This window comes from Ostrinia furnacalis, unplaced genomic scaffold (assembly GCF_004193835.3).
Source record: "Ostrinia furnacalis isolate ACB-3 unplaced genomic scaffold, ASM419383v2 OfSCF0095, whole genome shotgun sequence".
In the NCBI taxonomy this organism is placed as follows: Eukaryota; Metazoa; Arthropoda; class Insecta; order Lepidoptera; family Crambidae; genus Ostrinia; species Ostrinia furnacalis.
In genome coordinates, this window is record NW_021130334.1 from 435081 (window position 1) to 448510 (window position 13430).

Below are 13430 nucleotides of genomic sequence, written 5' to 3' on the forward strand. Positions count from 1 at the left end.
TTCATGAGTAACCGCTATCGAAGAGGTCGCCAAGAACGTTTAAGGTTACTAATGTTTTCAACCTCTACCTCTACCTTTTACTTTAGAGGTAATCTCTGAAACGAACGATTCAATTCTGATTCAGTATCTGCAATTTCTGTAAAGCTCTATTATAAAATGGGATTTTATATTCTAGAAAGAATCACAGATCTCAGGGGATGCGAGACGTTCTGTGGTGAATTTTTCAGGACAAATATTTGAGGATAACTAGAAATTGTACAGGACAATGAAATCACAGGTCCTGAACACTATAATCCGGGCCTTTTCAAGGCGAGAGTGAATAGGTACTTACAGGGCAGATAATACCATCCTAGACTGAATCTCACTTAACACCAGGTGCGATTGCGGTCAAATACCTGCCTTGTCATGCATATAAAATAGCTGTATAAAAGGTTGTAACAGTTCAGAACTCATGTTAAAGTAGGTACTTACTTGCGATTGAAAATATCCTTGAAGTTCAATACATTCGTTTTACGCGTACCTCAGTACCTACACTATGATAACAAGTAATTCATAACACATACTAAATCCACGTGCAATGAAGAGGTCATCAATTATTACGTAAAGGAACTGATTTCCACCAAGCCTGAGTGTTTACCTATTTAATTCAATACCCACAAACTTCCCCGTAGATGGCGGTAGAGTCGGCACCAATCCAATTCGGGGGAAATGCAGTGTGTATACATAATGAGACCCTCCTCGAACGTACGACTAAAACGTGTCTCGAGCTGTTTGCTCACTCAGACTCGAGGGCACCCGACAAAAGTATGTGATGATTTTCCGCTTTTCCCCGCTTTGATAAAGGTTTTTTTGCGGGTCGTTTGTGATAAAGTACTGTGTTTAGCGGATTCTGTTGGTGTTGGCTTGATTTTGGTTCCTTGTTTTCTATTTTGTAAAGCCTTGGTACAAAACAAATAAAAGTGTACAAAAATTTAATGGTATAATCTGATAAATTGTTGTCATAGATAAGTCAAAGAAGAAATTCCAATTAAAATAATAGCATAAAGATCATCCGCGCCGTAAAGCATGACCCCATCTTAAATTAATGAATGAAGTTTTAACTAAAAAGTAACAAAACGGAGATCTTTATCGTAAGAAGATTATCCTGGATTAATTTGTCATAGAGTCGTCAAAAACAAGCTTTAGTAATAACTTTTTTATGGATTAGTGGATACCGTGACAAGATCTATTAAATTACGTTTTTTTTATCTTACATAGAGTCAGACTGAGTACCTACGTTTTTCTAACAACAATAATATCTTATCATCAAAACTGGTTAAATTTCAACAAAAAAGTACTTAATTTGAATCTAATTTCTGCCTTTTTGCGCAATTATGAATCGCCTCGAAGCTGATAGCTAAAAACTCAAAACTTTCTCACAGTAATTCATGAAGTGTCAGCCAAAGAAACTTTTCTAATAATAAATATTATTCGCCATTTGCTTTGACAGAGCAAAAGTTATTGATTCTTAAACGGACCAGTATGTCAAGACGAAATTCAATTTAACTTTGAGTATTTCAAATGGTAATAAGACAACTTTTTGTAGAAACGACGCCCAACAATAATCTAAGTGGAATGGCATTACATACAGATGAGTGAAAAATATATTTTAGATCTAATATTCTTTCAATAACGTATCTTTACTGTAGCGAATAGGCCTCAAAATCTTGATAACGTCAGTTGTAGTTCAAAGTCATATGTAGTTCAATAACCAATCACTTTTTTGATGCCAAATTGCAGTTAATTTTCAGATTTCAGTCAAAATCTGAATATTACGTTATGTAGTTTACTTCGGTACTATATATACTATATAATTTACATTAGTTACTAAAACATTACCCTATGTTATTGTATTTATTTTCATATTAACTTCTTTTATCTCACGTAATCTAATACAAATTAGTAATTTTGTTCAAAATTTGTCACACTAATGACAAGAACTTAGAAACTTTAAAACAAAGTTTTAAGCTAATCGAAACTTGTTCACAGGTAGAGTATCTTAACAATGAGCCCTCTTATTTTGTAACAAAAAGCCTAGAGTTTTAGCCAAAAATAAATTACGTCACAGAAGTGGCCACTTCGCAGTACTTAACATTTTATTTTCAGAAGCCCGAGGAGTATCTCCGTAAAGAGCTTTCAAAGTTAAAGGTAAAGTTTTAATTATATTTTTATTTACGGCGACCGAACCATCGAAGTTTTCCACTGGACTTAATTTACTGTCAAAAGTAAAGGGGAGTAGATTTATTGGAGTTAATTGATTTTGTCTGCCGTTTTGGAAACACAAGCTTTGGTAAAAATGCTGGATTTAAGTTTAGAAATCTTTTTTGAGGCCTGTATTCAGCAGTGGTATTAAGCTGAAATTAAGATGATTAATCTCGTAAGACAGTTTAAAGTAATTTCAAAAAATGTCTAGAAATTATCCAGATCTAAACCAAGCAGGAAACATAGGTACTATTATAACGTCTAGATACGTGCAAATGATAATTATATTTTTTTTTATGCATAACAAGGCAGGTATTTGACCACAATCGCACCTGATGTTAAGTGGGATGCAGTCTAGGATGGTACATATCTGCCCTGTAAGTGCTTATTCACTCTCGCCTTGAAGAGGCCCGGATTATAGTTTTCGGGAAAGACAGCAGCAGGCAACGAATTCCAGTCCCTAGCTGTTCGCATTATAAAAAAGTCATCGAAACGCTTAGTGCGAGCTGGTGGAATGTCAACAATATAGGGATGGTACGCTAACCTGCGTCTGGTTCCCCCGATGATGGAAGGGGGCTGGTGGAATTAATTCGTGTAATTCTTTCGCACATTCTCCGAAGTGTAGCCTGTAGAAAACCGATAGGGATGCTACCTTACGGCGATGGTCAAGTTCCTGGAGCGCCGCTTCAACAAGGGTAGGGCTGTCGATAAGTCTTCTGGCACGCCTTTCCACCAAATCCAAAGCAGCCAAATGTTTCTTGGCAGACCCGTCCCAGAGGTGGCAGCAGTATTCCATGCAAGGTCGGATCTGTGCTTTATAAAGCTGCAGCCTTTGCTTCTTGGAGAATTTCTTTTCTTCATAAAGTTCATGTATGCAAAGTGCAAACTACCATAATATTATTTAAAAAAAAACAGTATACAGTATACAATATGGCTATACAATGAATCAATTAAATTATGCTTTATTTCAATGAATGGCGTTCAATCAATTTAATGTTTGTGAAATTAACAAATAACAATGAGTATTGTTTGACCCGACAACACTTTTAAATAAATTAATGATCGAATGTGACGACAAAATATCAAATAATCAAACTTGCATCTTTTGTATTTATTTTGGATTTCCAAATTTTCATTTGAAAATTGACATATAAACAAATCATTTATAACAAGCACCGATGACTATATTATATAGGAAATAGGCCACACAATTATAGACTTAAGATAAAAGTACATTAAAATCAATACTGTAGCAGAACTAGCTCCAAGTCTACCCCTCTGTCTTAACACGTTCCCTGTCCACTATAGATCGTTAAAATCGTTTATTGAGGTACTTATTAAAGCAGCGAAGAGGTAATAATGACTCTTATTTTTGTAAAAAAAAATTAACATATTGTTGGTTAACCGTCGTTCAAAAACCCCAAGGTTTTCAGCAATGTATTAGGTAAGGTACTTTTCAGAGCAAGTCCAATGTTTTTAATAATGGGACATGAGGTAACCGTAACATCATGGTCTTGTAAATAAAAGTCCGCAATTAAGGTAGTTCCAGTGGAAGTTCTAAGTTTTCAGTAATGGTAATGAGGTAACCGAACATGAGTTTGTCGATAGAAGTTCGCAGTAAGATTTACCTCATGGACAGCGAACGGGTTAACTCCAGGTGGAAGTCCAAAGTGTAACAAAGACCTCGCACCCCTATAACCCGTTTATCTCGTCCTCTCAGACTCCCTCAGTTTGCTCTCTTTTCATTGATCGTAAAAACTTTCGGCTGCAAACGTTAATAGTTTTGTTAGATGTAGATGGAAGCCGATACTTTCCATTTTGTCGAAACTTTTAAGGCAATTTGTGACTTGTCCATTGGTATTTTCTCTGGTGAGTCTTTTTTAAATTGCACCTTGCGATTAAAACATGTTTTATGATTTTAAAAGTCAAACATAAATTATATTATTCTGGTTATTTATTTAGCAAGCAATATGCCTCTTGGTTTCTAAAAACTTTTTTTTCCTCTAGGTTACATATTATTTTCTAGTTTCTAGGTATAATATGTTATTTATAACAAAAAAATTAAACGATAAATATGTAATTTTAAAATAAACCTTCCTAGATCGACTTATCAAAGTACCTACACATTAGAAATTATCTGTCTAATGGTTAGAAACAATATAACCAGCTAAAATAATTTAATTTTATCTGAAGTTATTAAGCTTCCGCCCGAGAAATTCGGAACCCATTCAGCTAATTTTACTTTAAGTTTCTAAATTCAAAGCCTGAAACGCCCTAAGTGTTGAAAGTTAGAGTATGATTAAAATGAACGGCTTCCTCATGGAATTTCAGTCTTTTTCATAATTTGTCGAGTATAATATCAATTAAAAAATCCTATAATACAGCTTTCTCTCAAGTTAAAAATTCAAATTAGGCACACTATTATTTTACCTCTCATAACTTCTCTAATAGAAATCGATTCATATTATATTATTAATGTGTACCTACTGTAGTAGGTGACTTACAGAATCGTTGTTTTAAAATTCGACCTCTACAATTCCTAACACAGCGTACGAGTGAGATTGAGATTAGTCTCAAATCTCGACTTATTGTTACCTAAATGCGGAACGTTGCAAATGTTCCGAACTTTGCCCGGAACATATCAGTAAATTGCGTGTGTGGAACAAAGAATCCGGCAAATGGGCCGCAGTCGGCTAGACGCTGCATTTGACGCGGCATTACAAATTGTTAGCATTTCGGCTGCTAGGCTAGGCTTGTTGGTTGTCCAATGGACACGGACACGATTTAGTTACAGTTGAATGCGATTGAAATTAAAGCCTCTTTCCTGTTATTATCACATATTATCAGCTTGTCAACCCATAAAAGTGTGTCAACCAATCAAATTGTTAATATCCAATTAACTTAATTAATCACATTTGCTGAAAGAAATAAAAATTACTGATGTGCCCTTGACTTTTACGTAAAACTTCTGCTTTCATTCACTGTCCCGAAATTATGTGTATTGTCGTGGTATGTGTTTTCATATTTTCAATGACTATGACTGTGTTTTCAGTCATGATCACTCCTCCATTGTACCTACTTGATTGAAATTTCATACATTTCAGGCCAATGAGCACTATATTCATATTTGAATCATCTCTTTATCAACACTGGCAGAAGTGTTATCTACTTGAAAATTATGTTTAAGTGGTCTTCCTAATTAACTGGTTATTCAATTAAACCCACTTGTTACGGAATTCACTTTTTCTATCACTTACCTTAAATCAGTCATGATAAATTTATCCCAAAACAATCGCTCCAAAACTTTATAGTTATTTACGTCAGTGTACTTATAAGACTTGGACAGTATTACTTATTCTGTGACAGTACTGCGACACACCTCATCTTTCAAATATTGAACATAAAAATAGTTTACACTACCCACATTAGTAAAAATATTTATGTAAAAACAAGCGTTCTTTTAAAAGAACGCTAGTAACAAGTGGGTAATGTAATTTACTGAAACAGGAAAGTGGCATGATGTAAAATGAACGTGAGAGACAGATACCTCTATTCGTAAAAGGATTTAAGGCCGGGTAACAGAGAAAATGGCGAAAATGAGGTTTTCATTTTTCATTTTTGAGGTACTAAACAGTAAAATAAAAGGCTAAGATTTTTTTTGGGCATAGTTGAGGATATTTTCTAGGGCTATTAACGGATGGAAACACGATTTGATGAAGTTGACTCGATAGAATAAATTCCCAAAGTTACCTCTATTCGTTTTCTAATAATGGTTTTATTTTTAAAATAAGCGATTTGAGATTCTGAATCTTTTACTAAACTAAAGTTCAGAAATAACTTGAGGGCTTTTAACGGATGAAATTTTTATATTGCGTCTTATTTAGTTACTATGTTAAAAAATGTGGAAAAAATCGCCCATGACGGCTTGGACAATCTCAATCAGTCGCGCGGTGGCGCTTACGGAGGACGGACGCGTGCCAGTTTTTTGGCCGTGACAGTTCTCGATTTGTCAATATTTTTGACAATGATGACTTTGATGAGTCACAGTATAATAATACCAGTGTTACTGGAGAAAGCTAAAATTTTTGATAATTAAGAATTCTGAATTTTGTCTACCTATTGAAATTTAAATCGTTGGCATCCTTTTAAACTAAGACTCTACTCATGATACATTCCTCAAATATGAGACAAAACCAATGAGTTAAAATTACATTTTAATAGTACCTACATACAATCGTCTTCACTCTTTAGAAGAGCACACTGACACAAATAAATAATAAAAAATTAGGTCAGTGGGTCAAATATAGGGGCAGCTGCACGTCACTGAAAGACGATTCTGTTTACTCGGCATCTGGGCTGGAGAACATGAATCCTTGCTTACAGATGCAGATGTAAATAGAGTTATAATTGGACAAATTTTACATGAAATGTTTAACAGAACTCAGTTAAAAGACACATACATGGAATACCAATAAGGTTGCGGAGGGAAAGCTACCTATTATAAACTAGCGGCCGCCCGCGACTTCGTTCGCGTGGACCTCGTTTTACCCCCGTTAGATATGATGTTTTACCTCATTTTACCCATGTTGATAGATGGCGTTTCACGGTTTCCCCCGAATGAATATTTACGAACGTCATACCGTAGTTTGTCCAGTGCTGTAGATTTTAACCAATGACGATAGATGGCGCTTTTAGACACGTCTTATTTATTTATTGAAATTTATTTGCCACATATCGTCATAATGTTAATCTGGGTTATAAACAATAATACTGTAAAGTTTCAACAAAATCCGTTCAGTAGTTTTTGCGTGAAAGAGTAACAAACATCCAGACATCATGACATCCAGACATCCAAACTTTCGCCTTTATAATATTAGTAGGATATTTCACAATCCAAACTAATATTTACTATTTAGCATTTACTTACAGTAAATATTAGTTTGGATCGTGAAATATTTAAAATAAAAAAAAGAATAAAACAAAATAGGGTTTCAAATTACCTATCTATAATCTAATATTATAAAGAGGTAAAGTTTGTGTGTTTGTATATTTGTTAAATTGTAAGGGGTAATCTCGGGATCTACTGAACTGATTTTAAAAAATCTTTCACCAATAGAAAGCCACATTATATCTGAGTGTAATAAGTTATATAAAAACCAAAAAATTCCACGCGGGCGAAGCGGCGGGCGGAAAGCTAGTTTATTTATAATTATGTAAGAGCATAATTATTAAAGTCGAAGTCAAACATTCTTTATTTGTGTGGACCTATATTAACGAGAGATTACAAGAGATTACAAGGCGTCAAATATTTCAAGAAAAAAATTAAAAACTATTATAAAGCTAAATTTTGCTCTCATGGAGCCTTTACCTACTCTGACAAATTAAGACTTAGAGAAGAAACTAATAATAAAACTATTTAACTGTCCTGCAATGAAAAGCTTGATCGGGTACAACACCTCAAGTTATTTCAGAACTTGATTTCATTAAAAGACTCCGAATATCAAATCGCTTAGGTATCTAAAGTCAAACGATTCTGAAATGTCAAGTGGACTAATGAATAACCCATTAAGATAGTAGCGCCCTCCTGTCAATGACATACCTGGAACGATAGAGTTTTGAACAACTAATAAAAATGCTTTGTCCTAAATGACTGACGGATATCGTAGAGACCTGAAAGTTGGAAGGTGTGTTCTTTTTATGACGTAGGCATCTCATAAGAAAAGATTTTCCGAAATGGGGTCATGAAATGAAGGGGGTGAAAAAAGGGGGCAAAGTTTGTATGGGACAAAGTGATTCCTTGGTTCAATCTACTTGAAATTTAGTTTAACAATACCTTAATATAATTCATGAAAGACGTGTGGAACGGGTAGAAAGTAATTTTGGCAGTCATTTTCTTCGAAGTTGATATCAATACTACTTAGTGCCTTTGATTTAATTACTTTTTATTTTTACAAGTGTTTGAAAACTCCATTTCAGATTGTGTTCAATGTCAAGTGAAATCTCAAATTGAAATGTCTCAATCTCAATGAGGAGACTCTGTATTTATTCCTAGAATTCCCCAAACACCGTCAAATTACCCTTTCGAATTCAAGACAGTGCAGTTTCCCATCAGTCTGCTTCGTAATGACTATAAACAAAGCTCAAAGTCAAACTCTAGGGACCTCTGCTTAAACTCCCATGAGTGCACAGAGGTACGCAGGTAACCGCGTGTGATGCTTATAGCAATTTTCGATAGGTACAGAACCCCGTACATACGTCATACATATTATAGAAAGAAAACACCCAGACCAATACAAACAAATATGTTTCTGCAATTTTAGTATGATATTTTTATTTATTAATAAACAAAGAGACTGAACAAAATTGATGCGTACCTATACTGATTAATGTTATTAACCACATGCAAAGCTTCGTGAATTGCAACAACTATAATTAAATTTATTATCCAAGCTCTAAATAATCGCTACTAAGAGTAACTTATCATAAAAAAAAATTCCAATCGCTCAAGCTCCCAAGGGCCTACCGATAGGTCGGGTGACGTAATCTTGAAATTCTTTAAGCCGGCGCAGAACTTCCAGAAGGTCGGGCGACGCCACGGCCACTTTGAACAGTGTTTACTTCTGCAGTTATATTTTATATTTATTCGATTCTAGAGTATATTCCCAAAAAGTCTGAAAGGTGTTTTAATTTGTATCACTTGGATATGATTTCTATTAGAAAGTGTTGTGAGTGTGACGCTTGAAGGGAAGGAAGTCAACCTAACCTAACCAACTGCGTATTTCTATACTGTGTAGCTGGAAATTGTGGCGGGAGCTCTTTGACGCGTTGTTTTCGGCGAAGAATTGCGCGCGCAGATTTTGACAGCGCGAAATACCTACTTTAGAAGAAATACCAAGCCTTAAACATTTTCCGCCTTACTAGCTCTCATTTGGACAGCATCTCAGACTGAGTGAGAGTAAGCCCCCTTACTAGCTTCTATTACACGCGAGAGTGGCCGGACTAAATCTGACTTTAAGTTAGTATGATTGGTAGCGGAGACCTGCAGAATGCAGACAAGACAACTTTCAAGTCTTAGGGGTTCCACTAAGCTTTTTGATAGAATTCAACCTCAGGAGAGAACTATCCACAGCGAAAAAAATCTGCTAAATTGATTCTACAAAGGCTTCTTTCTATAAAATCTCTGGGATGATAAATTCCGGGAACTGAGCGCAATCACAACAGCCAAATTCAATTAAAAACATTATCTATTCCCATTCCACAGCCTGGGCTTGAATTTCCCATACCACCGGGTTAAAATTGGGTTTTGTTCCAATGGAAAAAAATATAATACATATAATGTTTCGCACGAAATGCCTCGACTGTTAGCCACTGGATTCCGGATTAATTTATCGTCAGGTTGTCCGCGCAAGGCCCGCGACACGTCTGATATTAAATAGGCCAGCGGAAATTAAATGTTCTGTACTAGTTCATATGACATGTTACCCAGCAAATACTTTTATCTAGGGAATTAGGAATATTAATTACTTCTTGGTGTTGAGCTACACCGCGTTTATAAGGTGTACCTTAATTGTAATTGCCTCGCTCTATATTACATGGTTTCATTATCAATATGTGGATTACGTAGTGGGATGTGTTACCACATAAATAATACATAAGTCTAGTAGATAAGTTAATTTTTGTAACACATCTGTTTGTAATTCCTAAAATAAATAAATAAAAAAATAAATGAATTGAAAAATTGACGGTTAAAAATATTAAGCCTATAGGGTGGGGTTCCAACCTACAGGAATCCTACTTAATATGTATTATAAATGCGAAAGTTTAGATGTCTGGATATTTGTTACTCTTTCACGCAAAAACTACTGAACGGATTTTGATGAAACTTTACAGTATTATTGTTTATAACCCAGAATAACATACAGGGTGGAAACGATAAGTGATCTCACTCGATTATTTCTAAACTATACAAGATATCTAAAAACTGGTTACTGATCCTGATAGTCCTTCACGAGCTCTATCCAACGGTACCAATAATAGGCTACAAAATGAACTGGATCTATCAAAAAATTCAATGTTTCCAGCTTCCATACATTTAGTAAAACCACATAATATTAAAAACTATACAAGATATCCAAAAACTGGTTACTGATCCCGAAAGTGCTTCACGAGGTCTATCCAACGGTACCAATAATAAGTTACAAAATAAACTGGAACTATCCGAAAATTTAAAGTTTCCAGCTGTCATACATTTAGTACTGCCACAGTCATGGCACTCATGTCTTGATAATTTTATAGCAAGTAAAGCCTAAAACCAATGTTTTCCATGAATAATTTTATATAAGAATGCAATTTACGAGTTCATTTTAAGTGTTTATTATTTAATTAAAAAAATTAACACTTCTAATATTGTGTGGCTGGCATACATTTAGTATGGAGGCTGAAAACATTGAATTTTCGGATAGATCCAGTTAATTATGTAACATATTACTGACACCGTTTGAAAGAGCTCGTGAAGCACTTTCAGGATCAGTAACCAGTTTTTCGATATCTTGTATAGTTTAGAAATAATCGAGTGAGATCATTTATCGTTTCCACCCTGTATAGGCTATAATTTATGACGATCTGTGACAAACGAAAATTGTCGCGGGTGAAGCCGCGGGCCAAAGCTAGTAATAAAATATAATGGTTTTATCAAGCTTCCACGCTACCAATCTTAATAATTATGAAGATTGTATTAGCTCTAGGTGGTTTACAAAAGTAGGTATGGGGACGGTAAGGCAACGTACGAGACAGCGAGCTAGGAACTGATAAGACTTGGTAAGAAATACTCACTTAAATTGATAAATTACTGTTTAGTGGAGTCTAAAATTGGTTCCAAAGAAATGCAGTTTGAATCGGCTTCTGAGTACTTTGATGGATAATGCAATTTCGCTGTAACTTCTAGCGTGCAGCTTAGACCTGCAGGTCAGCCAAACAATCGATCTTGCGCGCCCGGCCTTACAACATGTTCAATCTCGCTTGCCGAAATGGAACCACATTTCTCAGCTGCAAATAGTTTTCGCCGCCAAGTTACGGAGTTATATTATGAGAGGATATTTAAACGACAATATGTTGTATGAATTCAATAATATTTTTTTAAATCATAAGCTGTCTACTCACGGAGGGAGCGGCGAGCGTTCGGCGAACGAACGAGCAATGTTCGGTTCGCGAGCGAACATAGAAGAAGACGATCCTGACGCACTCTCTTCAACGACTTTGCACTAATTGACGATATTATTGTAAATTTATACCGAATAGACAATTTTATACAGTCCACTCCTTTTCATTTATAACTTTCACTACACTCACTATCGAAGTAACATAAGCGATTATTTCATCCAATTTAAACGATCAATTTAATTTGGTTTAAGGTTCAGCCAAACCAACGCGATCACACGCGATCAGCCGGCGTGCAGCGATGGCGACCAGACTAAAATGCATTGATCGCCATCGCTGCACGCCGGCTGATCGCGTGTGATCGCGTTGGTTTGGCCGAACCTTTAAGGTATACCACCAGCCTGCTATTTAAGTACATTATGATCTACTCCTCAAATGCAGTAAGTACTGATCAAAACTGCAAAGAAAAAAACGGCTTTTCTAACACTGCCTACTTAAAACTTATTATACATACCTACTTATTTTATAACAACTAGCTTTAATTTAATTGTGTATCGAAAAATATACCACATTGGATTTATTTCGAGTTTTTGTTGACTCATTTTTCTCGTCTATATGTAAAGCAAGCAATTTACGAACAAATATGTGAACGCAGTGACCTACTAAAGAAAATCGATAGTTTTTAAAGTATTGGTACTCGATAGCTCATAGCATAACGGAATGAGCACTCGAAAAATCGATATCTCGCAAAACTGGCTCAGTAAGAGCTTGGGCGAGTCGATAAGATCTGATGGTTAAGTTGGCCCGCGTGGGGTATCTGCGACCTCGCATGTCGGCACAATTTAAAACGGGGATCAGGGAGATATTTCATTTTAGGAGAATGGGCCAAAAGACCCCGTAAGGGGTTAAACTTAGCTTGCAGATCTGAATACCTGTACGGAGTAGTCCTTATAATTACGTTATTAGAAACTGACACAATATTATGTGCAATAGGGATGTTTCCTGGGTGAAAAAGCAAGAGTTTCAATTAGTCCGTCAGGTGACTTATCAAAAAATACTCGACACGTATTTTTAAATTTTTCAAACTATTGAAAATTTAAAGAGATAAAGCGTGCCAAGGTTCAAAAGAAGAGTCCCGTGACGTCAAGAAGGGCTTTGTGACTACACGCGGAACGTCAACGCATCATAATTTCGTAATTACTTGTTTGATTGAGAAGTATAAAAATATGTGTCCAATCTATTATATAAAAGAAAGTCGTGTTAGTTACTCCACTTATAACTCAAGAACGGCTGAACTGATTTAGCTGAAAATTGTCAGGGAGGTAGTTTAGAGCCAGGAGAAGGACATAGGATACTTTTTATCCCGTTATTTATTGCCATTAAGGCGGAACAAAGTTCACCGGGTCAGCTAGTATTTTTTTAAAATTAAAAGTTTTTTTTAGAAAACTAGCCTAAACTCAAATTTATCAAACAAATGAAATAGAAAAGCCATAACAACCACTTTTTATGGGCATTCCTGAATTTTCCTCAAGGTTTGGAGGTTTCCGTGTAATGGCGGTCAACATGGTGTACTTTATTGGATTCTGAGACTGCCATAATGAACTTGGTAGCCCTGAACAGGATGCTGCAATTTCGACTCTACTCACCTTGTCTTAAAGCGTAGAATAAAATAGCTGCGCACACACCCCATGACACCGTCCGGGGACACATCGCCCACACTTAATTCATTGCACCATCACTAACACTTTAGCAGCACTTTTTATCACATCACATTATTTTGACAGCGTGTTGTTTATTTTCTTATAACAGCAACATCTCGCTTGCCTGTAAAAGAAAAAAAAAATTAGGTGTTCATCTAGGTACAACATATAGATAAATATTTTTAGATCTAGATTTACAACCGTATTCACAAACATTACTATGAGGTCTCACAGTGCGCGTGGACGCGCACCAATATACGCATACGAACCAATCACAGAGCTCTATTCAACGCTAGATTTGCTGCGTTCAATTTGTTGCTTCACTTAAACAAG

The 13430-nt window shown here is 35.6% G+C and overlaps 1 protein-coding gene across 1 annotated transcript in view; it reads right to left on the reverse strand.

The window, feature by feature from the left end:
- The window catches only part of LOC114351932 (uncharacterized), a 51132-nt gene that overhangs the window by 12493 nt on the left and 25209 nt on the right, over positions 1-13430 (reverse strand). The window contains exon 2 of the mRNA XM_028303289.1: positions 13044-13221. Coding sequence (XP_028159090.1) covers positions 13044-13107 — 64 coding nt within the window. The 5' untranslated portion in view covers positions 13108-13221. The remainder of the gene's footprint in view (positions 1-13043; positions 13222-13430) is intronic.